The 27442-nt window shown below is 44.5% G+C and overlaps 1 protein-coding gene and 1 long non-coding RNA gene across 3 annotated transcripts in view; one reads left to right on the top strand and one right to left on the bottom strand.

The window, feature by feature from the left end:
- Nucleotides 1-27442, bottom strand: part of mpped2a (metallophosphoesterase domain containing 2a) — a 48246-nt gene that overhangs the window by 17730 nt on the left and 3074 nt on the right. For both annotated transcript variants that reach the window (XM_052062560.1, XM_052062561.1), the window contains exons 3-4: nucleotides 11193-11374; nucleotides 6749-6974 (exon numbers count right to left, since the gene is read on the bottom strand). In XM_052062560.1, coding sequence (XP_051918520.1) covers nucleotides 6749-6974; nucleotides 11193-11374 — 408 coding nt within the window. The remainder of the gene's footprint in view (nucleotides 1-6748; nucleotides 6975-11192; nucleotides 11375-27442) is intronic.
- The window catches only part of LOC127598985 (uncharacterized), a 138268-nt gene continuing 116435 nt past the window's right edge, over nucleotides 5610-27442 (top strand). Inside the window, exon 1 of the long non-coding RNA XR_007961979.1 lies at nucleotides 5610-5650. This is a non-coding gene — a long non-coding RNA (uncharacterized LOC127598985). The remainder of the gene's footprint in view (nucleotides 5651-27442) is intronic.

Raw genomic sequence — 27442 nt, 5'->3', positions numbered from 1 at the left:
GATCAAACGGCTCGGAAGATGAATGAATATATTATTTATATAAATTTTATATCATATAACTATTATTTTGACAACTGTGCAGTGTAACTTGCTCAGAATTTCAGAACGCCGTCTTAAAAATACTCCGATAAATGTTTGTCCTACAAAGCAGGTCGGAAAAGTTAATGTCTGCGATAGTGATTGCGCGTTTGGCCCTTATTTTTTATTTTTTTAAATGTAATGAAGAAACAATTAGGGTCAAAACCGATTTGCTATCGGACTGGATGACTCCAGCTGGCAAGAAAACATGAATCATGTCAGCATCTCATTCTGAATTAGCCGAGGATGAGGTGTCCTGCAATTACAGACGGCCGCGTTGTGCGTCACCGCCACTAATGTCTGTTTGTGACAACGGGAGAACATGAAAGGCATCCGGGTGGAAGGTGATAACATTATTTAGGGTCCTTTCCAAGTTTTGCCACAAACGCATTGACGGTATAAAGTTCCTCATCTGGCTCCTGATGTTCCAATCGAAGGCACGAGCCAGTTGGCGGCTTGAACGAGGTCGCCCGGCAAACATGCATGCGAGCGTTTTTTCCTGCAATCTAGTAGCGATCTCACCTGAGATCGGGGTGAGCGGTCAGCGGCAAAGGGGAGGAGAAATCCTTCTTTCAACCTCCGTTGTTTTTCCACATCGCGGCTTAAGCATGACTGTTAATTTGATCATTTGCGCATGGCTGTTGATAATTTTGCCATTTTTAAGCCATTTTTCTCCATTCAGCAGGGGATTCACAGTGGATTGAATGCCTGCTCAGCAATACGCGGGCTGAACAGAAAGCCATATATCGCTGAGTTGGTGTTCATTGCTGAGTTCAAATCATTGCTGCCAAAGGAAGAGCACACCTTCATTTTTAGGGGGAATCAGCTAACCCTTTATTTGACATACTGTATCTCCAATTTTCATTTTGCTACCCTGTATTACATGTTTTTCCTGTTTTACAAGTAGGAAAATGAAAAAAAAAATGGAATTCATTCTCAAATAAAGTACACTAAGAAAAAATTAATTTAGAAAGTAAAAAAGTCAAATAATTTATTTTTAAATAATTTAAATGTTAAATAATTTATAAATTATTTTTAATAATCTATAAATTATTTATTTTTCAAATAAAAATCGTGTTTTTAAGGACTTTTATGGATTTTAGAAGCTTTCGCTGAAAATTAAGGACAATTACTAACATCATTTTACAACTTCTTTTTTTTATGGACCCATGGGAACCCTGTTACATACAATGCCTACGCAAACCTTTTTCAAGCCGACAAACAGAAGAGTTTGGCCCCCGTCAGCCTTTTTCCACGTTCAAAAATGTAATGGAGCAGCCGTCCGTGTCGCGAGGCAGACCTCTGGCTGGCCGTTTGGTGACTGATGTGCACAAGGCCACTGAGGAGAGCTTTATTAGGCGGTGCCGAGGACTCATCACTCTCCCTTTGACGTATTTGGGGCTTTACCTTGGTGCGGCGGCGGGGGCATTCAGTGAGCACTCAGTGAGATGTGAAACAGGCCGCGCGGGGCATAACAGCCAAGTGAGGAACAGGTCGGATCGGGTATGTGCAGCTGAGGGTGTGGGGTGAGTCAGTCGGCATGGAATGCTCAAAGTCGTCATACGGCAAAAAGTGCGGGCGCCATCACAAATCCATCACTTAACCCGCTCATTCACTCAGCTGACACAGAGGTGAAAAAGATTACACACACACACACGCTCACACATGTGCGCGCGCACACACAGCAACGGAGAGAAAGAGAAGCTTTCTTCCAGATCGGTGCAGCAGCAACTTCCACGGCAATCCATCCTTGTCAGCAGTTGTTTCGCAATTTTATGCTCCATTAAATATGAATTCACATTCAACGTCAATAAATCATTATCTCATTAATTCTGAAATACTACGACAATTAACATGACACTGCTGTCAGCGCAAAACTCGTTTCAGAAAAGTTGAGGAAAACTGCAGCGACAGTACCTTGGCTGCAGCCGTATTGAAAGGGGTAGTGTCGGTTACGGCTGCTATTTCTGAACACAAGACGCATTGTATTATTGGACGCGGGCATGGTCAATTGTACGCTAGCTTAAAAAAAATTTAAAAACACGAGCATGCATGCACGCGAGAGATTGCTTTTTCACTTCGGCCATTTCTTTCTATTAATCACGGCCACCAAGCACAGCAGTCAAAGATGACCTCACCGTGTTCTGCAACTTCAAGTCAATACGCCACCTGGTGGTGAAATGCCTGTCATTACAAGTCCAATTGGAATGAATGCAATCATTCACATCGAACCTCAATTGTGGACCAACCTTCGGCGGGCCGGATTAAAAAGACCAACGGGCCTGATTCGGCCCGCGGGCCATAGTTTGCCCACCACTGGTATAGACAGATAAATATGATATTTATATATGACGACTATAAAGTCTAAACAGTACACTAGGATCACCGTTTTTCTCTTTTACTGGTATTTCTCACTCTCTTTTTCTCACACATACACACGGTTGACCTTTACAGTGAAAAATGAATACATGAATACCAGTAAAATCTGCAAATGACAAATCTGCATTTGCCCCTCCAGTATCTCCCGACGTGAGCTCCAGAGAGCAAATGGGGGCAGTTGGATTTAATCTGCTGCCTTTGGGACACACACACACACACACACACAAACACACGCACGCATGCAAGCACGCGTGTGCACGTTGACCATTTTTACAAGGATGTTGGGAAACTTCCAATCTTTAGCGTTTTGGAAGTGCAACACGAGTTCTCCATGTATCGGTACCTTTGTTTGCCGTTTCTTTCTTACTTATTCTTCCCAAGTGGTTTTTTTTAATCCCATATTTGATTTTGAATGCTCCTATTAAAAGAAGCAGTCAAAAAGCAAGAAAATGTGAGGGTCTCCTGTGGACAAAGGATCACGCAAACGAGGAAAGACGAGGACCTTGGAGCTCGCGTGGGGGCACCAGAAACGGTCTGATATTGGATCTCAGAGTTAAATTGTGGTCGCGGCCAGAATCAGACCATAGATAATCTCTCCAGAGAGAAAGGATGCAAGTCTGTCCCATACTTGTACACCCGCATTATGAATCAGTCAGCAGAACGAGCAGGATTCTTCACATAGCTGTCACCATCCTGCTGTGCAATCATAAAGTAGCTTGGAAACATTGGATTGCGATTGCCATGATTTATTTGATTTGAACAATTGATTGATGTTTTTATTTTTTTTTTTAACAAGAGCAATGATCTATTTTGTAAAAATTATTCCTTGATTCCGGTTCGCTGCAAGTGTAGGTTAATTTTCATCTTTCTAAATGATTTGTACACATTTCTAAGCCCTAAAATGCAACACGGCAATTACGCCGGATTGAGAAACTGCTGAGAAAAGAATTCTCTCTTTCTTTCTGCATGTTTGCCAGAAGTGGGGAACTCGAATCATATGACTTGAACTGAAGTCGCAGATTTTATGACTTGCGGCTAGCCTGGCAAAAAGAACTTGTGATGAAAAACTCGACTCAGCTTTGAACTGAACTCCCCCACGTGACCAATAATTCAGTTGACATTTGGATATCTATTCATTCATTCATTCATTCATCTTCCGAGCCGCTTGATCCTCACTAGGGTCGCGGGGGGTGCTGGAGCCTATCCCAGCCGTCTCCGGGCAGTAGGCGGGGGACACCCTGAATCGGTTGCCAGCCAATCGCAGGGCACACAGAAACGAACAACCATCCGCGCTCACACTCGCACCTAGGGACAATTTAGAGTGTTCAATCAGCCTGCCATGCATGTTTTTGGAATGTGGGAGGAAACCGGAGCACCCGGAGAAAACCCACACAGGCCCGGGGAGAACATGCAAACTCCACACAGGGAGGCCGGAGCTGGAATCGAACCCGGTACCTCTGTGGATATCTATTTTGGAACCCAAAAGTAAAAGAATAGCAACATGCAAGGTTTGCAATTCATATGTGTGAGACGCAACATCTACTTTGACGTTATTCATCTGTCAGACACGGACGGTGAAAGACGGCTTTGTTTTGTGAAGCTAAAGTTAGCTAACCTAGCTAACATGATGTGGCTGAGCAAGGATATGCTGGATGGACTTGACTTGCTCCCCCCCACAGTTGCTTGAAACTTGAAGGTCCCTACATGAAACTTGTTTGTGACTCATTCCCATCTCTGACTTTTTTTTGTTGTTTTTTTAAAATGATTAGACAATTCTGATTGACTAAAACCACCAGCCGTCCAGCTGAAGCAGACCTTCAGCTTCCCTTTAAGAAGTTTGATTGACAAGGTCATCTACTGTGTGTGTGTGTGTGTGTGCGTGTGTGTGTGCACGCGCACATATCCGTGTGGGTGTAGAAGTGAGCAAGCCTACGTAAAGCAGGTTGAGGTATTTGGTCTGTTAAGCATCTGTCATGAAACGGTGCGCGGGCGTGTGTGTGTATGTGTGTGCGCACGTGTGTGTGTGTGTTGTGTATCTTTCATGGCCGACTGCTTCTACATTAGCCCATCTATTTTCGGAGGAAACAAGCACCCGGAGAAAACCCACGCAGGCCCGGGGAGAACATGCAAACTCCACGCAGGGAGGCCGGAGCTGGAATCGAACCCGGTACCTCTGCACTGTGAAGCCGACGTGCTAACCACTGGACTTGTCGTTATATTTATTTCAATCAAATGTAAGATTATATCCATCACTGACAAGGAATATGCAATTAGAGAGAGAAAAAAAAAAAAACAAGTCGCAGCGGGAGCGGGCGAGTCGGCCACTTGACTTCCCGAGCGGTGGAGAATTAGCTCGGCCTCGAAGCAAAAGACCCGAGAGGGCACGGTGGCGCTCGGCCACCCAGGCGGTGGTGATATGGTGAGCTGCTGATGAAGTGAAGGGTCACGACGCGGCTAAGTGAGACCTCACACCGGACAAGCACGCCAGACCTCGGGCCAGGGAGGCATATGGGTGTGAAGGAGGTGTGGAGGCAGAGGTGGGGGGGAAACCGGGGGGTGGCCAAGCTGTCCACGACGCCTCTCACGAGACCCCCAGCTGTCACAACAGACACTTACCAGCCCTCACACTAAAAACCCACCAGGGAGGAAAGGCAACATCCTTCCTTTCCAACGCGAGGAAAGAAAGGTGGGAGGAAGGACGGGACAAGCGGAGTCTAAGTCTCTTCTTCCTGTTGCTGTGATGTTTAGCGGAACACGAGGATACGAGCAGCTTCTCAACTAAGTACTCCATTATTTCTCAGGCGAGGCTCCAACCCTGCTAATTATAACCGCGACAAGGATGACCTACATGATTATTTTAAGCCCGGACCAGACTGGTGAGAACCACGGAGCAGACAGTGGCCTAAGCCTTGAACAAAACACATCGCGGGACTCCAGGTGCAGATTGGAATTTCTTTCATCTTGATAATCGACAAGAAAGTGGATCGCACGTAAACATATGTTTGAAGAACGCAATTAAGAGAAAGAAACTTTTCATCATATCACACACAACGCATGCATATCATCATATCACACACATTGGATGGCGACATCTCGCCGGCATTAATAATAATGTAATTAATAATAATGATTTGAAATAGACCAGGGCGGCCCGGTAGTCCAGTGGTTAGCATGTCGGCTTCACAGTGCAGAGGTAACGGGTTCGATTCCAGCTCCGGCCTCCCTGTGTGGAGTTTGCATGTTCTCCCCGGGCCTGCGTGGGTTTTCTCCGGGTACTCCGGTTTCCTCCCACATTCCAAAAACATGCGTGGCAGGCTGATTGAACACTCTAAATTGTCCCTAGGTGTGAGTGTGAGTGCGAATGGTTGTTCGTCTCTATGTGCCCTGCGATTGGCTGGCAACCGATTCAGGGTGTCCCCTGCCTACTGCCCGAAGACAGCTGGGATAGGCTCCAGCACCCCCCGCGACCCTAGTGAGGATCAAGCGGCTCGAAAGATGAATGAATGAATAAATGAATAAATCATCATCAATTTAAGATCCACCCTTGAACATAATTTTTAAAAATGTCTACATATTAACATTCTGATACTGCGCGGATGTCGCGTCATCTTTGTTTTTGTTAGCATGACATGTTTTATAAAGTTGCCACTTATAGCCATCTGGAGAAGGGAGATATCGTAAGATTTACCCCCTTAAAAAAAAAAAACCCGAAATGAGCTGATTAACACAAGCACAATGGCATTTTGTTTGTGCCGGGCAACGACTCTGCTTGTATTTTCGTCATATTGCCATACCTCCCTCAACGAGGCAGTGATCTCATCCATGCGGACGCTAAACACTTTCCCCTCACAAACACATCTCGTGCTCACACGCCTCCGTCTGCCGAATGCCGCCTCCAAGAATCTCCCTGCCCGCCACAAGTTCTTTCCACATGAGAGGCCGATCGACATCGTGTCCCGGGACCGTGCGTATCACTTAACCCCGTGTCAAAACACAGGTGTAAACGTCAGCCCTGAGTGCGGGGCGAAGGTTCTGCGCTCATAAAGGAATGCGCGAGCTGGGAATAGCATCATGCATGTAAGCGAGGCCCCCGACAGAGCGTACAGAAGTGAGCTGCAGGGGAGGGGAGCTGGGACACGGCCACAACGCCGACAGAAGGGAGGGCACCCCTCCACTTTGGGGGATTTAGAACACTCCGGGAAGTAAATGTGACGGAGCGAAGATGAAAAGAAAAGAAGCGGCGAGGAGGGCTTCGGGCACCAAATAAAAGGTTTAGAGTCTTTGGTCTTACCATGGCGTGCCGTATATCCGGAATCCCTTTATGGTGACGTCCGAGTCCTGCAGGTAGACACAGTTTGTAAGGAGCGACTGGACATTGTCAAAGTCCTCCGGTTTGAGTTTGGAGACTGAGGGGAAACGGTAGTAATCCTGCTTGACCAGCTCGGCCATAAAGTCCTTGTCAAAGGTCAACTCGTGGTTCCCGGCGATGACCACCTTGAACTCATAAGGAAGGCCACCTGGGACGAGAACAAACGGGGAGATTGGTGAGCTACAGCCCCTAATCTTAAACTCAAGTCAAGTCAAGTCAGGAGTATTTCTCGAGCACTTTCAAACAGCCATCGCTGCATACAAAGTGCTGTACATGGAGCGATTTAACATACGCAATAAACAGTAAGACGAATCGGTAATAAAGGCGGTAGAAAGCACCAAGCAGTAAAATCAAGAACAAATCTAAGTCAAGTCAAACAGTATTTCTCGAGCACTTTCAAACAGCCATCGCTGCATACAAAGTGCTGTACATGGAGCGATTTAACATACACAATAAACAGTAAGACGAATCGGTAATAAAGGCGGTAGAAAGCACCAAGCAGTAAAATCAAGAACAAATCTAAGTCATGCTGAGTTGAACTCAGTTTAAGAGTAAAACATTTCAGCCGAGTATATTCTCATAGATGGCAAGGTACTCTTGAATTAAGGCATAGGTGTCAAAGTCAAGGCCCGGGGGCCAGATACGGGCCACCACATCATTTTATGTGGCCCACGTGGAGCAAATCATGTGTGTCAACTTTCATGATCATTGCTGAAATCTGTGCCAAAATGTCAAATTGTCACGGGAAAGAAATAACGATGAGATTTTAAATCGGAGGCGGCCCGGTACTCCAGTGGTTAGCACGTGGGCTTCACAGTGCAGAGGTACCGGGTTCGATTCCAGCTCCGGCCTCCCTGTGTGGAGTTTGCATGTTCTCCCCGGGCCTGCGTGGGTTTTCTCCGGGTGCTCCGGTTTCCTCCCACATTCCAAAAACATGCGTGGCAGGCTGATTGAACACTCTAAATTGTCCCTCGGTGTGATTGTGGGCATGAATGGTTGTTCGCCTCTGTGTGCCCTGCGATTGGTTGGCAACCGATTCAGGGTGTCCCCCGCCTACTACCCGAAGACAGCTGGGATAGGCTCCAGTGAGGATCAAGCGGCTCGGAAGATGAATGAATGAATGAATGAATTTTAAATCGGCCCTCCGAAGGAAGCCGTGACTCCGAAGTGGCCCGCGACAAAAAATGAGTTTGACACCCCTGAATTAAGGTGTACAAAAGAAAAACGGGGATAAGGAGGAAACATTTTTAACATCTGATCTTAAAAAAAATTAAAAAACGGAGCTCAGGTGGACAATTATTTAACATCTGTCCCCCTACCCCCAAAAATACATAAATACATAAATAAAATAAACATGTCCAAATTAAATACAAATGGCATTTCAATCCATGACATTAAACCTTCTCGAATTCAATGACCAGCATTTTTGGCACGTGCACACGCACGCCGTTTCCGCGGCCGATATCGGCTGCAGTTCAACGCGACATAGTCCTGTGCTTATTATTCATACGAGCACAGATTGAAAAGAGAAACGACAGCTGAGGTGAAAGCCAGTCGGCATGGCCTTGTGATTTCCTTGTGAATAATCGGTGTGTCCCTGTGAACTCTTGCGCAGAGTCATCGAGGTTACGAGCACATCTGATAGTTCTGCTTGACCACAGCGGCCCACGATCCATCTCAGCAGACACTCGGCGGCTGGAAAACACGTGAACCTGAACTTCGCAGCGATGAACATCCATTACTATTCTCATCCCCTCATCATTCAATGTCTCCGGTGACCTTTTTTGTGGTTCTCTGTCTGGGTGATTTGTCCCTGCTCCCTCTAAGGCAGCGCAAAACTAACTTACGACTTTATTCTACCCGATTGAGCACTCAACCAAAGGGTCTGGCCTTTATCACCCTTTTGTTCTCTCTCTCTCTACATTTCTTTTTCACCACACACTCTTTTTTTTTCTTTCCTGACACCCTTCATGTTTTTTTTTCAGCTTATCCTTCATGTGTGTACAAATTTTACGGATGTGATTTATAAAAAAAAAAAAAAAAAGAAGAAAGAAACAGCATAATTTGTCCAATTATTACCAAGAAAAAAGAAAAACAAAACTACATTTGGTTTTTACTAATTAAAAAAAAACAACAAAAAATACCCACAAAAAAAGAAAAGATAAGAAACAGCATAATTTGCCCAATTATTACCAAAAAAAAGAAAAAAAACGACATTTGGTTTTTACTAATTAAAAAAAAACAAAACAAAATACCCACCAAAAAAAGAAAAGAAAGAAAGAAACAGCATAATTTGCCCAATTATTACCAAAAAAAGGAAAAAAAACGACATTTGGTTTTTACTAATTAAAAAAAACAACATAACAAAATACCCACAAAAAAAAAGAAAAGAAAGAAAGAAACAGCATAATTTGCCCAATTATTACCAAAAAAAGAAAAAAAACTACATTTGGTTTTTACTAATTAAAAAAAAAACAACAAAACAAAATACCCACAAAAAAAAGAAAAGAAAGAAAGAAACAGCATAATTTGCCCAATTATTACCAAAAAAAGAAAAAAAAACTACATTTGGTTTTTACTAATTAAAAAAAACAACAAAACAAAATACCCACAAAAAAAAAGAAAAAGAAAGAAAGAAACAGCATAATTTGCCCAATTATTACCAAAAAGAAAAAAAACTACATTTGGTTTTTACTAATTAAAAAACAACAAAACAAAATACCCACAAAAAAAAGAAAAGAAAGAAAGAAACAGCATAATTTGCCCAATTATTACCAAAAAAAGAAAAAAAAACTACATTTGGTTTTTACTAATTAAAAAAAAAACAACAAAACAAAATACCCACAAAAAAATAAAAAATAAACATAGCTTTGGCAATCACGACCACGTTGTCTGAAATGACAATTTTTGATCTGAAAATGAGAATTTTCTAATTCATACCAGTAGCTGCGGGACCACGGAACAGAGCAACAAGGGCAGTCCAAAAATAAGCGGACAACAAATTTGTACGAATGGGAACTTGAGTCATTATTGAAGTTTAAGGACTAAAGTAATATGCCAAGTTGCCAAACACGGATTATCAACTCGTGTCTCTCACGTGACGCGATCCAAATATTAGGAACCAATTAATTCCACTTTGAAGCCGTCTTGACATGAACAGCACACGAGTTCTCTCCTAGTAAAATTGGAAGAATCCTGCTTTCCTGTGTTGAATGTTCAATATCGGCTGCTCTTAATGAGCCCTTCTCGGATCTCAGAATCCAAATAAATCCTCCCAAAAGTTACATGCGAGCTCGACCTTCCAAGTCTCACACACTTCGAAACACACGAGCAAAATCTTTAACCCAACTGGGAATTTGCTCTACATTTTATTGCGAGCCGAAGACATCTTACTGGATTTATTTTTTATTCTTCCCCTAATAAAGTGTAAGATTTATAAAGGGAAAAAAAATGTACAATACACAGTATGGAAGATGTGTGTTTCGTTGCATTTCTTAAAGTAATAATCATTTTTCAAAAGTGGAATTGTTTTTTTTTTTGTTTGTTTTTTTTGGTGCGTGACCACTTCTGTTTGTGATTCACGATGCTTTGATATTTTTATATTGTCGGAATGAGGGTATGGAATTTTTGATAGAGCACTTTCATGGAACATTTGCTTGAGCGAACTGCATCAACATTGTAAATCCTGCTTCTGCTTCGGCTTTTTTTTTGCAGTCTGGTCTTTCAAACCTATAATTTCAGTAGACAATAGTACAATAGACGTGTAATAACATTCTTATAAACGCTGCAGTAGCAAAGTTAGCGAACGTACAGTTCAATTCCAATTTTTTTTTTGTGGTGGGTGTGTACGGTACACTTTTAAATCCTAAATCTGAGTCCTTTCAAGATGTGTTTTGGATTTCTGCAGCAAATTCGCGAGGGCGGGGGGAACAGTTTTCATTTGAACATCAGCGCACTTGCTCATTCTTCCATTTAGTGAGGTGAAAACTATAAAATGTTGGTGTTCATTTAAAAAGAAACCTCTGAGAAATGATTGACATTGGCGTGCGCCATCGAACACGAAGGGCGTTGGAACACACACGCTCCCTCCCGCGGCATGTGGTCTGAGAGAAAGGTCAAATGTTAACTGATCCGGGGCGTTAGGTCGCAAAGGTTAAACGAGACACTTAAGCAGAGCGTTTGTGAGGGCCGGAGCTTTAATGTGTGGTCCATGTTTGTTACATGTCTGCAGTGTGTCTCGTGCCTGTGCCGCGACCCCATTTCGAAAGCTATCACCCCCCCCCCCCCAAAAAAAAATAAAATGTGCACGACAGCAGCCAATCACAGCTCAAACAATGCCTATCACGAATCAATGTGTTTTTAGTACCTAGCCAGTCGTTGAACTTCTTGACCTCGGAGGGCAGGCCCAGCTCGGTGAAGTCCCCCATGTGAAGCAGCACATCGCCGTAGGGCATCTGGATGCCGTCTGTACGCGAGTGTGTGTCTGATACGCACACAAATCTGGTGTGGCCGGCTGGCTTTGGAGTGTCATAGGGAATTGGATCCACCCTGAAAGCACAGAGAGTGGGGGGGAATGTCGAAGAATGTCACTTGAAAAGCTCCCGCAACCAACCGGCCAACGAGACAATTTTATGGTGTCGCGTAGCTGCTTCGGTCTATCGGCTGAAACCAGAAATGATGCCTTTCAATGTATTTAGCACTTTTTGTAATTGTTGGTGGTTACATTTTTTTGTAAGATGCAAAACATGCTACTTGTATCATCGTTTACACTTTTTTTAAATTAAAAAATACACACATTAAAAAAAAAAAAAGTAGAACACAAGGAGCTTTAAATTGACAAATGGACAAAACATAGGCTATAGAATAATACATGCAGCCAAGTAAAAGGCATCTCAGGAAAAATAATGTGTCATTTGCCCCACAAGACAATTAACTGTTGCGTTGATTGGCGCACAAAAGGAGGGCAGCGGCTGCTTTGTGGAAGGACGGCTAAAGTGCTGGTGCGTTAATGTCCTTTCTATCCATTTTCTAAGAAAAAAAAAAAGCCCCCACTTAGCCTGAAGTGTACTTGCGGGGGGGGGAGAAAAAAAACGCTTTTATTCATATTTTTTTTTCAATGTGGGCACGTCCTTTCAAAAGAAGCATGAGGGAGGAAAAACATTTTATTTCTTATTTAATGGAAAGAAAATCACAGTGAGCGCAATTGACGTCTGCAATGTGCAATGCTCCAGCACTCCTGCCACTATAAACCATTATTTCATTAGAAGGGATGTCACTCTGCAGACAACATCAGGCACATAATCAACGCTGCAATCTTCGAGCTGACAAGCGCACGTGTGTGCGCATACGGGCAGTTAACATGCACGCGAACACAAACACGGCATGGAAATAGGCGACGGCGCCCGATGGAATCAAAAGGCTGGAGTGGATGCGATTAGCGACGACGGAAAGCAAACACGGCCGCACAAAAGATTTTTTTTTTTTTTTTGCCGGAAAGAAGCCACAGCCTTTTGGAAGGGTCTAATCAGAGAACCCTGTTTTGTGTGGAGCAGAATACGACATGTTGAAGGGCGTCGGTAATTTCCCGGAATCTGTTGTTGTTCTGTTTTTCATTTGAACAGTCACCTGCTAGGTCATGTTAATCGAAGTACAACAGAGGACAAACTGGCCACCGTCTGCAGTGTCAAGCAAATGTGCAGTCTCGAGCCGCCATCTGTAGTCGTAGGGTGCGTTTATATGCATCATTACATTACATCATTAGCATAAGATAGTTTGTTAGTGAAAAAAAAAAACGAATAAAAAGGAATGAGCTTTAAGTGATCAGTTTCAGTGCTTCACAAGATCCGCACCAAACACGGATGTGCAGCCAGTGCAGGCAGAGGAGGCGGAGCCTCCCTGTCCACTCACCTGCATGTTTAAGTATGCCTGCAGAAAACGAATATTATTTTAAGAGTCAGACTAATCCTAAACGAATGCTATATTAGTTAGTAGTGCAGACTACTAATAAAAACAATAAATCACACTTATTGTAAAATTGCTGCATGCAGGAACACGTACCGTATTTTCTGCACTATAAGGCACTTCGGAGTATAACGTGCACCTACAATGAATGACCTATTTTAAAACTATAGGGCACACTGCGTGATAAGGCGCATAGAAGAGAAGCCGCAATATTGGCTGCGGTGACGTTATGCATCCGTTAGACGGAACAACGCTAAAAGGAATACAATACAATTCAGCTTTAGTGATATCGAGCTTTCACAATCGCTGTAGCTGGAACAAAGCTCTTTACAGAACATTTTAAATACTACGGCCCAAGAAATTACAATATTAATCCTTATATAAGGCGCACCGGATTATAAGGCGCACCGTCGGCTTTTGAGAAAATGGAATGCTTTTAGGTGCGGAAAATACAGTAAATCTGTTCTTTGCATTTTTTTATTCTAATTTTGTCTGTTTGAATTCCCCTATAGCACATGGGGGAATTCGAAAGCGAAAACAAAGCAATTGAAAATCGCGTGAAATGCATGTATACACATTAGGTTTACGATGCATTGAAAAATATGAATTATACTGGGTCTCTATGGTGCAAAATATGTAAATTGTGAAGATTAAGGTATCAAAACGTTTTTTTTATTATTGCTGCAATGCCTGAGAATTATCAGCCGGTGACGTCATGAAATTTAGGCCATTTTAGAACCCCTCCATAAATTTCAGCTCTCTCGGTGTTTTTCTGAAAGTCTTTGCCTTTGATTCAAAGACATCATTTTACATTTATCGCAAGCGGTGCACTACGAGGGTTAAATAGCACACACGCACACACACACACCACAGTTTCACTACGGACTGGCCATTGAAACATGGGAACACTACATTGCATTAAGTCAGCATGTGTGTTTGATGTTGAGTGTGTAGGACCAGAAAAAGCATGAAAATGGTAATGGCATTTTCTCTTGACTTTGCGCATTAAATTAGTTAGTGTACTCCAAAAAAACCCCCCAACCAAACAAACAAAAAAAAAATACACATAAAGACAGGCCAAGCCAGCAGAGCAGCAAATCATATTGGAGCGTTAGTTGCCGATTAGATTCGGTACTCTGTGGTGCTTCAACGTCAGCCAGTTTTACAGGATTCAACAGTGCTCGGCGCGGAAGAGAAGCATGGGGGTGAGGGAACGCACACATAGCATATGCCTCCATTTATGTGCACAGAAAAAAACAACCTGCAAGAAAAAAAAAAGAGGCCACCTTCTATTTCCCCATTCCTTTGACAAACAACCTCTCGCGGGATGTAAGTAAATACCAAAACAGCTCCTATCATTTAGATCGGGTCTGAACCGAGAAAGCTCCCGAATCGTATTGCGGTTGCTTCACAGTTTCACAATGGGAGCCATCTCATCCAATCCAGAGGTTGATTATCAACATTTAGTTCAACTTCAGAATGGTGCAGCACAAAGATCTGGTCCAGATAAACCCGAGACAGACAAAACCAAGTCTTGCCGCTGTGCAACAGAAGGGAAGAGACTATATTCTCCCACGACAGACGGAAGGAAGTATGATAGCATGAAGGTTTGCGTTAACTAGCGTGTACCTAGAGCATGACACCAAAGAAAAACCCCGGAGAGGGGAAAGAGAAGGGAAGAAGAGAAATAAATGCAAATGCTTTGGAGGAGGGCATTCGCATACTCTCAAATCCGGCATGACATTGGAGCCGGCAAAAATCCCAAAAGGTTTGTGGCTCACACAATGAAGAAACCCCTGTGAGCCTTCAGCGATGAGAATTCCGAGTGCCCACATATGCTCACTTGGAGTAAAAAATTTCCAATAAAAAAAAAACATTGCTGATATACACTCAAAATTTCACTCGTTTGTTACATTTACAGCCAATTTCAAATGAAAACGAATTAGGTGCACAAAATATTTGTTTATAACAACTCTAAAGTCGGGCGGCCCGGTAGTCCAGTGGTTAGCACGTCGGCTTCACAGTGCAGAGGTACCGGGTTCGATTCCAGCTCCGGCCTCCCTGTGTGGAGTTTGCATGTTCTCCCCATGTCTTCGTGGGTTTTCTCCGGGTGCTCCGGTTTACTCCCACATTCCAAAAACATGCGTGGCAGGCTGATTGAACACTCTAAATTGTCCCTAGGTGTGAGTGTGACTGCGAATGGTTGTTCATTTCTGTGTGCCCTGCGATTGGCTGGCAACCGATTCAGGGTGTCCCCCGCCTACTGCCCGAAGACAGCTGGGATAGGCTCCAGCACCCCCCGCGACCCTAGTGAGGATCAAGCGGCTCGGAAGATGAATGAATGAATGAATGAACTCTAAAGTCAAAACTCTGTGTACAGTGTCAGGTTTTGTAGGCAGACCTGGAGGTAAATTTCCCAAATCTGATCAGGATGTGGCAGCAATTAAAAGCCAACATGAGCATTTCAACTCCAACTCCAGATATTTAGACAAATAAAAACAAACTGGATACTCGGCTAAAATTTTGCAGGTGAGAAATATCATTTAAATGAGTAAGAACAGGTAATTTTGTGATGTGGTCAACATTTAAAAGCAGGACAGGCGCACAATTTAAAACTACACCGCAAATATTCCAAACAAAATCCTCGAAAAGTGAAAAGAAGTGAATTGAAGAGACCATCGTTTTGCTTCCATATATCAGCCAGTAAGTAATACAGACACAAAGCCAAGTAAAAGGAGGTCGGGAGTCGAGCGCTCCGCTGTCTAGAGGAGGATATTTAATTTGACTGAGCACACTTGGCTTCCTGGCCTTTCGAAAAAATACACAAGCAAACAAGGTGAAAGTTCAGCAGGCGCCGACTCCTTAAAATGTGACATTAAACTGGCAGCAGATAAGGAGGTCACCGGTCTCTGTCACTCTCGGAGTCGCTGAGCTCAATACAAGAAGCTGCATAAGCGCCATGATTGATTGCGCCGCTTTGCCATGCGCACGGTTTTGCGGATAAGTCGTCAGAGTCTTCGGGCGGCTCTGACTAGACGGTGGCCGCTCGCTCGCTGAATGCAAATTGTGCGCGTATGCTTCATCGAGAACTTCCTGGTTACCCTTTTAGTCCGAAACCGAATATGGGGTGAAATGGTCATGTCAGAGGCTGCGCATTTCCGTGCACTTTCTCACTAGTCAAATTAGTGTCTGGTTTTAGTCGACATAATTATTGCTAGTTCACGGGGAAAATGACTGACTGTCCACTTACTGCTCAAGAATGTCAACTCGTGTCAAAAAGAAGCACCTGAAAATCACCATCCGATCCACCTTTCCGTCTCGCAATCCAGCTGCCGTCGCTCCACTGCTATGAGAGTTGCCTCTCGCACCTCTGATCTTCACACGCACGGTCCCGCCCATGTTAATGGAGTCAATCCTGCCAATGATTTCTCATCGATAAGCCAACCAGACCCTTAAAACCTCTTGGGGGTCAAAGGGGGTTGTGAAAATACGACAGCTTATCAAGCAAAGCTGACCCCTTTCATACATGATGAACAGGATCGAGACCGACTGATTCACAGTGCCACCACGGAAAACGTTTGGTGATGTCACGATTAACCGGATTATGTTTACGGCATATATTGTGAAGGGAAATGTGTATCCCGCGTGGGTTGGCAGGAAAACGGTTTTGGAGAAGATGCTGTATATCAAAATGCGCATTATGAAGAGACTCGCACGATGAAATTTTTTAAGTTTTGGGCAATGGTAAGATTGTGTACGCTTCCGCGTGAAATGGTGTGGGTGGACAAGCGATTCCCCCCAAAAATTGGAGAAGGACAATGAGGAGGAAGAGAATGAAAAAGAGAAGCGGGATTTCTGCTCAGTGTAACGCATCTTGACGTGGAGGTATAAAATCGGTCAAGAAATTGCAACCGGGGGAAAAAAATGCCTCGGTCCATAAAAGCCCTCAAAATTCCATATATTTAAGATATGCGGTGGATGAGGCCAGCCCACGGACAGCGAAAATCCATTTAGAACTGACAGCCATTGAAATTGAAAAAAAATAGCCCCAACCACAAATAAATAAATAAATAGCAGACCCCCCCCAAAAAAATCTGCAAATAGTTGAATCCCGCATGGAGCTCTGGGGAGTTCACTGTACATATGTATATTCGTCTTTCACTGATTTCACACCTTCCCACTTAATCAGTGGAAACACCAAATCCCAATATTTCCCCATCTCCAACCTCTGCATCAGTCCCCCCTCCCCCTTCCAACAGACCGGCCCCAAACACGCGTCTCACTTATGCACGGTGCAATACCATTTCTCAGAGAGACACGCGGAGCGCGCCTCTCTTATCTTCTGCGTTTCAGCTGTCTGGGCTAATTCAATAAACTTCAGAGGTACAAAATGAACACAGGAACAACGGATTGGAGAGGGAAGGGGGGGAGTTGGGGGTGGGTGTCCTCAAGGGAACAAAAAGCGGCAAAGCAGGCCTGAGGATATTGCGGTAATGATCGTTTCCGGGTAGCGTGTCGTTTCCGTGGGATCACTTGTACGGTAGCGAAAAATTGTTTCCCATAAAAATCACCGCGCACGAGTTGACTGTACGCGATCGAATCAATCCCGTGTTATCAACGCGATTTCATTGTCAATGTATGTGTGTTTGTGGTGTGTTGTGCGAGTGTTTTTCTTTCTATTCTCCTTTCGTTTTGTTTTTTTATTAAGTCAAGACAAGTCAACAGTATTTCTAGAGCACTTTCAAACAGCCATCGCTGCATACAAAGTGCTGTACATGGAGCGATTTAACATACACAATAAACAGTAAAACGAATCGGTAATAAAGGCGGTAGAAAGCACCAAGCAGTAAAATCAAGAACAAATCTAAGTCAAGTCAAGTCAAGTCAAACAGTATTTATAGAGCACTTTCAAACAGCCATCGCTGCATACAAAGTGCTGTACATGGAGCGATTTAACATACACAATAAACAGTAAGACGAATCAGTAATAAAGGCGGTAGAAAGCACCAAGCAGTAAAATCAAGAACAAATCTAAGTCAAGTCAAGTCAAACAGTATTTATAGAGCACTTTCAAACAGCCATCGCTGCATACAAAGTGCTGTACATGGAGCGATTTAACATACACAATAAACAGTAAAACGAATCGGTAATAAAGGCGGTAGAAAGCACCAAGCAGTAAAATCAAGAACAAATCTAAGTCAAGTCAAGTCAACAGTATTTATAGAGCACTTTCAAAGCAGCCATCGCTGCATACAAAGTGCTGTACATGGAGCGATTTAACATACACAATAAACAGTAAGACGAATCGGTAATAAAGGCGGTAGAAAGCACCAAGCAGTAAAATCAAGAACAAATCTAAGTCAAGTCAAGTCAAGTCAAACAGTATTTATAGAGCACTTTCAAACAGCCATCGCTGCATACAAAGTGCTGTACATGGAGCGATTTAACATACACAATAAACAGTAAAACGAATCAGTAATAAAGGCGGTAGAAAGCACCAAGCAGTAAAATCAAGAGCAAATCTAAATCATGCTGAGTCGAACGCCAAAGAATACAAGTGAGTTTTGAGGAGGGCTTTAAAGATGGACAGCGAGGCTTGCCGAATGTTCCATTGGGTAATCTAACGGAACCGAAAAAACGCTTTCTGTTCATTTCTGAAATCTTCAGGCCTGCAAAGGTAGCAAACAAGAACAAGCAAAACAAGAAAACCCGAAAGGAAAGGAGGAGCGTCACGTCGGCGCGGCATGATGACAAAAATGGCACGATACACACACACAAGCAAATTGTCGAAATATTCTGATTATTTAAGGAGAGCATGATGCTACTCTGCCTTGAGGCGCCCATCCTATTCTTCATTTGTTCAGCCGGTCCTCTTGCCTCCCGTTATTCCTGCCATTACGGGCAAGTGTAGCGCACAAAGTGCCCCCGCGTTGGAAAATCGGCACTGGGAAAACCTTCCGGCACGACGTTGGGGAATGAATTGCTTCTGCTAATGCTCCTTTCATTACGGCACAGGCCTTAATTGTGCCGCTGACAGTCTGCGTGGCCGCGGGGCTGATGGGAGGAATGTTGTGAAGACAAGCATGACCTGATTGCCACAGCTGAGCACCGAGAAACCGGCGACATATCGAACAACAAAGCCGTACGATCTTACCTAGAACAAATAATTCAATACAAAGTAAGTTTAAAAAAAATATATATATAGGTCAAGTTTGACACAAGCCTTCGTGTGATGCAAAAAGTGAGGCATAACAGTGACATTATGACAAAGTAGGACCTCCCATCCAAGCTAATTATAATAATAATAATAAAGCTCTGGAGACCACGTGTTTCCGGTTTTATTGGACTCACTTGTATTCTTTGGCGTTCGACTCAGCATGACTTAGATTTGTTCTTGATTTTACTGCTTGGTGCTTTCTACCGCCTTTATTACCGATTCGTCTTACTGTTTATTGTGTATGTTAAATCGCTCCATGTACAGCACTTTGTATGCAGCGATGGCTGTTTGAAAGTGCTCGAGAAATACTCTTGACTTGACTTGACTAATTAAATGCCAGCATGTGACGACAAGGTAGGCGGAGCATATCGATGCGGTACTTGAACAATATTTTTATGGGTATATTTTTTGTTTAGGATAAAAATTAAAATAAATAAATACAAAGAAGGGCGGCCCGGTAGTCCAGTGGTTAGCACGTCGGCTTCACAGTGCAGAGGTACCGGGTTCGATTCCAGCTTCGGCCTCCCTGTGTGGAGTTTGCATGTTCTCCCCGGGCCTGCGTGGGTTTTCTCCGGGTGCTCTGGTTTCCTCCCACATTCCAAAAACCATGCGTGGCAGGCTGATTGGACGCTCTAAATTGTCCCTAGGTGTGAGTGTGGGCGTGGATGGTTGTTTGTCTCTGTGTGCCCTGCGATTGGCTGGCAACTGATTCGGGGTGTCCCCCGCCTACTGCCCGGAGACAGCTGGGATAGGCTCCAGCACCCCCCGCGACCCTAGTGAGGATCAAGCGGTTAGGAAGATGAATGAATGAATGAATAAATACAAAGAATTGACATTGCTTTATTTTGTTTGAAAAAATTAACCTCACTTGCAACTAAATAAAGACAATGATTTCCCCCAAAAAGAACCGCTTCCAACTAATCATAACGTTAAACATGACATAAACTATTCTTAAGTGCAAAAGAAATCAGTAATATAGAGCAACCAGCACGGCAGTTCTGTAATGCGAGTGTCTTCCGGCTACTTGTGTGCGGCAAGCGTTGTCACATACATTGAAATATTTGATTGTACATGCGGCCGAGATAAGGTCACTATCAAACTTTGAGAAATGTAACCGCACTTTGAGCGATTTGCGTTCTCCGCCGTGATTGTCAATCACTCGGAGCACCGACGACGCGCTCAACGGCGGTGTGCTAAATGCAAAAAAAAAAAATAAAAAATACTGTAAATAAAATTATAATTATAGTAATTAGCGGGTGAGCTACTTGTTTTTGTCACCCACTGGAAAGTCTTGTGGCTGCATTAGCAAGAAAAAGGAAAGACACGGTGTCTCGTCATTCCTCCGTCCCTCTCCAGGCATGACCAATCACACCAAGAACAACCAAAAACTTTGACATTAACAACTGCATTGAGTGTAAATTGATTCGCCGTGCCTGTAAAATGAAACTCAATGTTGTAAAAACTCGGATGCAACGTGAATGTAGCGACAGAGCGAAGCCCGTCCACGGGTGGAAGTAACACTATCGGGTTACGTGGTACGGCGGACGAGATGCCTCCAATGGTTCTTGGACGATGATCTTAATTTGACTGCTCATCCGAAACGAGATTGGAGAGGTAAAAGGTGCAAAATAATGTTTGTCCAGCCGGGATAAATCAAAACTAATGAACGAAGTGAACCGTTCAGGGTGGAGTTTATTGATATGCCGGTCTTTAACGATTTAACCTCAGGTTCAGTTTGGTACCTAGGACCACGTCTCGGTACCCATCCCGAGATAAGACCAATATTTGTTTTGTCTTATTTTACACGGGTGTGCTTCACTGTAATAATTGTTAGTACTCTACGTCGGCGTACTATGAGGACGAGTCACAGGCTTGGAATTGATTTGTTGTCCAAACATTGAAGAATTAAGCAATTTTGTGAAAAAAAAGCTCTATTTCTCACGTCACGTTTAATTTTTCATTGGTGGAAATAACAATAGAACCTACTTGTGCACCGTTCCTCCGAAATTAACCTGCACATAAAAATCATGCAAACTGTTAAGGATTAAAACACATCTAAGAACGCCGCGGCATATTGTTGTTGTCACAACGCTTTGTCAACTGACGTGTTTGATTGAAAGCTTTGACTCAAGTATGTTTCTTTCATGAAGGTAAAATACGGGGCAGGTTTCAAATACTCGTCACACTGCGTGTTGCATGGTGCTTTCCGTGCATGACATAACGCTAAAAATGTCTTACTAATAAACAAGAACAGATTATCAACATGTGTCCAAACGCGTAAAAGCCACGATGGGCAAATGCCATGTGGAGAAGTTGCTGCCTTGGCCCTTTGGCCAGCTGTCTAAGGTGAAAGAAGCTGAATTTAACAACGTCACCAATTTGCCGATCAAGTTTGAAATCACTGTCCAGTTTAAGTCCCAAGTTTGAGACCGTTGATTTCAGATAAGGAGATAGGGGGCCCAAGTCTACAGGATGGAATGTACAAGGGCCACTGGGACCAAACAATATCACCTCTGTCTTCTTTTCGTTGAATTTCAAGAAATTTTGTGTCATCCAGGTTTTGATTTCTTCCAGACAGGATAGGAGTGGCCTTAATGAGAAGGCGTCTTTCTTGCTCAGTGGGACATAGATCTGGCAGTCATCCGCATAGCTGTGGAAGGGAATACCATGTTTCCTTAAGATGGAATCCAATGGGAGCAGATACAGCGAGAACAGCAGAGGCCCCAGAATTGAGCCCTGTGGAACACCACATGACAGGGGAGCAGTGCGTGACTCAAAGCAGCCAAGGCTAACACAAAAGGTTCTGTCAGCTACATAGGACCTAAACCACTCAAGAGCACTGCCGCCAATGCCCACCAAGTGCTGCAAACGAGTCAGCAGAATACTGTGATCCACTGTATCAAATGCTGCAGTAAAGTCCAATAAAACTAGACACACGTGGTCTCCAGTGTCATTTGCCAGGAGGATGTCATTAGAATGTAGTACAATGTCAACTGTCACTTATCCACACCCACCACCACCATCACCAACATCATCATCTCCAATTCTACAACCATTTCATTGCGCTACCAAAAACAGGTCAGGTGTAAAGTGTGTGGGGGGGGATGAGTGGGGCACTTAATGAAAGCCTCTCCACTTACTTGCTTGCTCAAGTCTGAACCTAAATTTCAAATTGTCATATGTAATCCATCCATCCATCCATCCTTCATCTACCGCTTATCCGGGGCCGGGTCGCGGGGGCAACAGCTTTAGCAGGGAAGCCCAGACTTCCCTCTCCCTAGCTACTTCTTCCAGCTCTCCCCGGGGGATCCCAAGTCGTTCCCAGGCAAGCTGGGTGACAAAGTCTCTCCAGCGTGTCCTGGGTCTTCCTCGGGGTCTCCTCCCGGTGGGACATGACCGGAACACCTCACCGGGGAGGCGCTCAGGAGGCATCCGAATCAGATGCCCAAGCCACCTCATCTGGCTCCTCTCGATGTGGAGGAGAAGCGGCTCGACTCTGAGCCCCTCCCGGATGACTGAGCTTCTCACCTTATCTCTAAGGGAGAGCCCGGACACCCTGCGGAGAAAACTCATTTCAGCCGCTTGTATCCGGGATCTCGTTCTTTCGGTCACGACCCATAGCTCGTGACCATAGGTGAGGGTTGGGACGTAGATCGACCGGTAAATTGAGAGCTTCGCCCTTTGGCTCAGCTCCTTCTTCACCACGACAGACCGATACAAGTTTTTTGTAAACTTTTGGCACAATTGTTGGCGAGTTTGTCCAATCGAATCGGTCCCTGAGCCCGCGAGCTTATCAAAGCTTATCGAGCTTATCTTTTGCAGCAAGGGCTCACGTCCTCACTTCCGTGCTCACGCAAAGTCAAGAAAGCCTTGATGACCACGAGCGTGAAGAACATCTGAACACTTTGATCGTCGTTGGCTGAGCTGGTTGAGCACAAAGTCACATCGGACGTGGGACTACCATCTCATCATCTGAAGGAAGTAGTTGAAAATGGAGGAGTTGCGTTTTCAAACGTATTCGCGCCAAACAGCGGCCGAGCAGAAAGTAATCCATCTTATTAATTAATAGCGCCTTCTCAGCAAGAGTTGATCAATTTTTTGGGACAAACTTACTGAGCGGTGTCAGTAATTCTCATTTTACTGTATAGCACAAGTTGGTTTTTACCTCCCCGGCCTCCCTGTGTGGAGTTTGCATGTTCTCCCCGGGCCTGCGTGGGTTTTCTCCGGGTGCTCCGGTTTCCTCCCACATTCCAAAAAACATGCGTGGGAGGCTGATTGGACGCTCTAAATTGTCCCTAGGTGTAAGTGTGAGCGTGGATGTTTGTTCGTCTTTGTGTGCCCTGCGATTGGCTGGCAACTGATTCAGGGTGTCCCCTGCCTACTGCCCGAAGTCGGCTGGGATAGGCTCCAGCACCCCCCGCGACCCTAGTGAGGATTAAGCGGTTTGGAAAATGGATGGATGGATGGTTTTTACGTTGCTATTTTGCGTCAAGAAACGCTAGCATGACAAAATCCTAAAAAAGTCCCATGATGATGTCTGCACAGAAATATAAAGATGATACTGCATTTTTTTTCCTTTCTGAAATAAGGTGCACTAAGTGATGCAACCATTTGGCTCTCACTGGGGAGGCGAAAGGGGTGGGGGGTGGAGCATCAAAAGCATAGCACGAAATATATGAGATGACATCATTTCCATTTCTCTTCACCCGCGGGCAAAAGAAAGATGAGATGTAAAGATAACCCCCAAGAGTGGAAAATAACTTTTTTCACAAGCAAGAGTTTGCTCAAGAGCTATCGTTCCAACAGATTATCGCAAGCGCCTTACGCTCGGAATGAAAAAGACCAAATTAAATTGGTTCAAAGCTATTTACAGGCAAGGGAGGTACCGGAGTGCTGCGGTATTAACAATGACACTTTTTAATACAGTGTACATTTCTTATCAGAGGCGGTCATGCACACGAGGGGAATATTTCCATTCGAAAAATGATTCGGGCAACCGCTCAAGCGAAAACTCGTCTCTTTTCAGCCCTTTTAGGTTCATTGTAAATGTGCACGGACTCAAGTTAACATGATTCATTGTAAACGTGTGGAATGTGAAGACGCCACTGCGTATACCTGTAGGTGCGCTCTTATACGTTCATAGATTGGGCGGTGGGGGGGAAGAGGATAAATAAATAAACGACAAAGTCGCGTTTCAGCTTTAGATACAAAGATATGTTAAAGTGGATCAAATCTGTCCTACCGGCGCATTGCCTGGATGATTACAAGAGTTAGGAAGGATTCTGGCCCTGCATGGTGGTATAGAATGCGGATGTCGGTTGACGTGCCGATATTTTAACAAGCTGACCAGGGCTGATAAACTCGCGTTGGGATTGTTCCGATACGAGTGAGGCACAGATCGAATGATTGAATCAATCAGCGGGATGCATCGCTGCCTCCAAGATTTCTGCCGCGTCCGTTACTTCGTCTCGAAGAGCACAAATAATTGTCTTCCTAATCACTTGCGGCGAGACCGCGTTGCCACTTTTTGCCTTTAGATTTTTTCTTTTGTCTTTTTCCGTACCGAGGTCTGTCGATAATCACAAAGCGAGCGAGGCGAGAGTGAGATCGTCCACTGGTGGAACAATCACAGAGTACGTCGTTCTCTCAAGGCAAATCCGAAAATGAACCGTTTAACTGGGTCAAGAACATGCCCGGCCGGCCATTGTGGTACCTGGGAGACCTTCATGTAAAGTGGTCACAAAATTAGATCCAGCCGCACGATCGAAGATAAAAGCCGTGCGCGAAATTCTGGTTTTACAAGGGCAGTTGTAGGAGACGCATTAAGGAAATGTGGCAGTTTCAATGCTAGCAAATAAATAGTTGGGTCTCCAACCGTCGCGTGGGAAATTGAACAACTAAGTCGAACCTCACGCTGATTACACGTTCTAAAATATTATGGGAAAGTCCAAAAGTTAAGCGGAGATTGACGGCTTTGATTGACTTGACACTTTTGCTTCTGGCGCAGAAGCCGCTAGCCCCGTTCAAACTCCTAGCATTAGCCGCGGTCACCATGGTAAGAATTTAGACAATATCTTCTTGAATGAAAGGATTGTAATGACGGGCTGTGTACTGGGTCTCACCAGATGTCGCAACAACCATAAGTTGTCGTCAAGCTTTGTCAATTAGCCGTCGTCGTGTTGATTCACGGCTACCATGCTAACCTAGTCAACAATTGACACGACTTAACTGTATTCAATATTAATTCTAAAGATGTGGACGGGGGGTGACAATAATACTTGATGTCTTTCTTTGCTATTTTATTGTGACACATCAAGTCCTTTACCCCCCCCCCCCCGCCCTTTTTTTTTGTGTCTGTTTATATTTTGAGCTTGCAGTCTGGCCCACATTCTACTCAAATTGGATTGGAAGCCATTAGTGTCCCAACTCGAAGCATATGTTCCAAGTTGTTGAGCATTTCATTTCACGAGACGATGGTGAGGGGGCTGAAGCAAGACGAAAAAATACACACACGCACGCACATACACACACACACACAAGCGCACACACACACACACACACACCGGTTTATGTGTTTTGTGGGGACCACTTTTTAGTTCATCACACACACACACACACACACACACACACACACACACACGCACACAGCGGGTCCGCACAGAAAAATAAACCAGTCCTGGACTCAGTCTGTCGCTCACTTCCAGACACAAGCAGACGTCCCACGATGCCAGGCATGACCATGGACTTCGGGGTCACATTACAAAGCGTTATTGCCGCCGCGACGTTCAAGTTCTCGTATGTAGCTCATAGAGCGATACCTTCTGCATTGGACAAAAGGCACTGCTGTACTCCATCACAAAATCTAAATAATCCCTCTAGGTAAGGGAGAGGGGCAGGGGGTGGGGGGGGGGGCATAAGAGGAGATTGGATTTCAAAAGAGAAGCAACCGACTGGCTTGAGTTTTTGTTCTCCCTCCTTTAGTCACAACTTTATCCACAAATACTTTAGATGCGCCGAGAGAGACGCCTCGTGTGTTAGTCTTTACGTTTACAGAACAGAGTGTGTATTCTATAAGCATTTAATTATGCTAGGGGGGGTGCTGGGCTCTAACTTTGCATGTGTGTGTGTGTGTGTGCGCACGTGATTCCCAGTCCGAGTTTAAGAATGACTGCGTAAAACACTGCTGGCTCTGTGGAAGCCAGGAAACAGCCTAATGCATTTATCCAAACACATATCTACAGAGAGAGGCCCCCCCTCGCCTCATCACATCCCCTTTCCCGACGGTACGTTTCGCCTTCACAAAATAAAGCAGAGAAACGGCAATAAACATGTAACGTAATCGAAACGCCACTCGCGTTTCAGACACATTTCCAAAAACATTGAGCCGCGCCGACGTAATTAAAGACGGACGGCCGGACACGACGAATCAATTGCGTTTCCTCCCATCCCGCAAAAGGAAAACGTTCTCCACACTTTTTGCTTTCATTCGGGTCTTTCCTCTGCGCCTTTTCGATGCATCGAGTCAAACGCGCGCTGGATTGGTGCAACGCCGCCATTTAAAAGGCTGAGATGAAACATGCCACGACACCATCAAGAAAACTGCGACACAACCTGTCCGTTTCAATCACGCAGGTCTGAAAGTGAAATCTCCTGGGAGATAAATTGTGTGAGCCAACTCAAGACATCCCACCAGAACGTGTCCCGCGCTGTCCGGCACGGTTATCCTTAATTCAAATTGAGGTATTTGGCCTGATTTATGGCCGCCTGTGCCAGCCATTAAAATGAACTGACATAACATAAACTGCGAGGTGACCTTGTCTCCTTTTTCCCCACATCGGCGGGACCAACGCTCGCTGCGCCGCCCGGCCTTTCTCGCAGCTCACAGAGAATTCCACAAACAATACGGTGGGAGCAGTTTGTGAACACTGCCAACGCGAAGCAGAAGCTTTTTAATGCTAAAATCTGAACAGGGTGATCGTGCTGCGACGCCACCCTCGAATGTCTTACGTGCTTTGCGATGCATTCGTTTTAATTTCAACTCAATGTCAAACACCTTTGTAAAAATAAAATAAAATAAAAAAATAAATAAAATAAATAAATAAAATAAGGCGGCCCGGTAGTCCAGTGGTTATCACGTCGGCTTCACAGTGCGGAGGTACCGGGTTCGATTCCAGCTACGGCCTCCCTGTGTGGAGTTTGCATGTTCTCCCCGGGCCTGCGTGGGTTTTCTCCGGGTGTTCCGGTTTCCTCCCACATTCCAAAAAAAAACATGCGTGGCAGGCTGATTGAACACCCTAAATTGTCCCTAGGTGTGAATGTGAGCGTGGATGGTTGTTCGTCTCTGTGTGCCCTGCGATTGGCTGGCAACCGATTCAGGGTGTCCCCCGCCTACTGCCCGGAGACAGCTGGGATAGGATCCAGCACCCCCCGCGACCCTA

The sequence above is a fragment of the Hippocampus zosterae genome, chromosome 4 (genome assembly GCF_025434085.1).
Source record: "Hippocampus zosterae strain Florida chromosome 4, ASM2543408v3, whole genome shotgun sequence".
NCBI lineage: Eukaryota > Metazoa > Chordata > Actinopteri > Syngnathiformes > Syngnathidae > Hippocampus > Hippocampus zosterae.
This window is presented reverse-complemented; position numbering and strand designations above follow the sequence as displayed.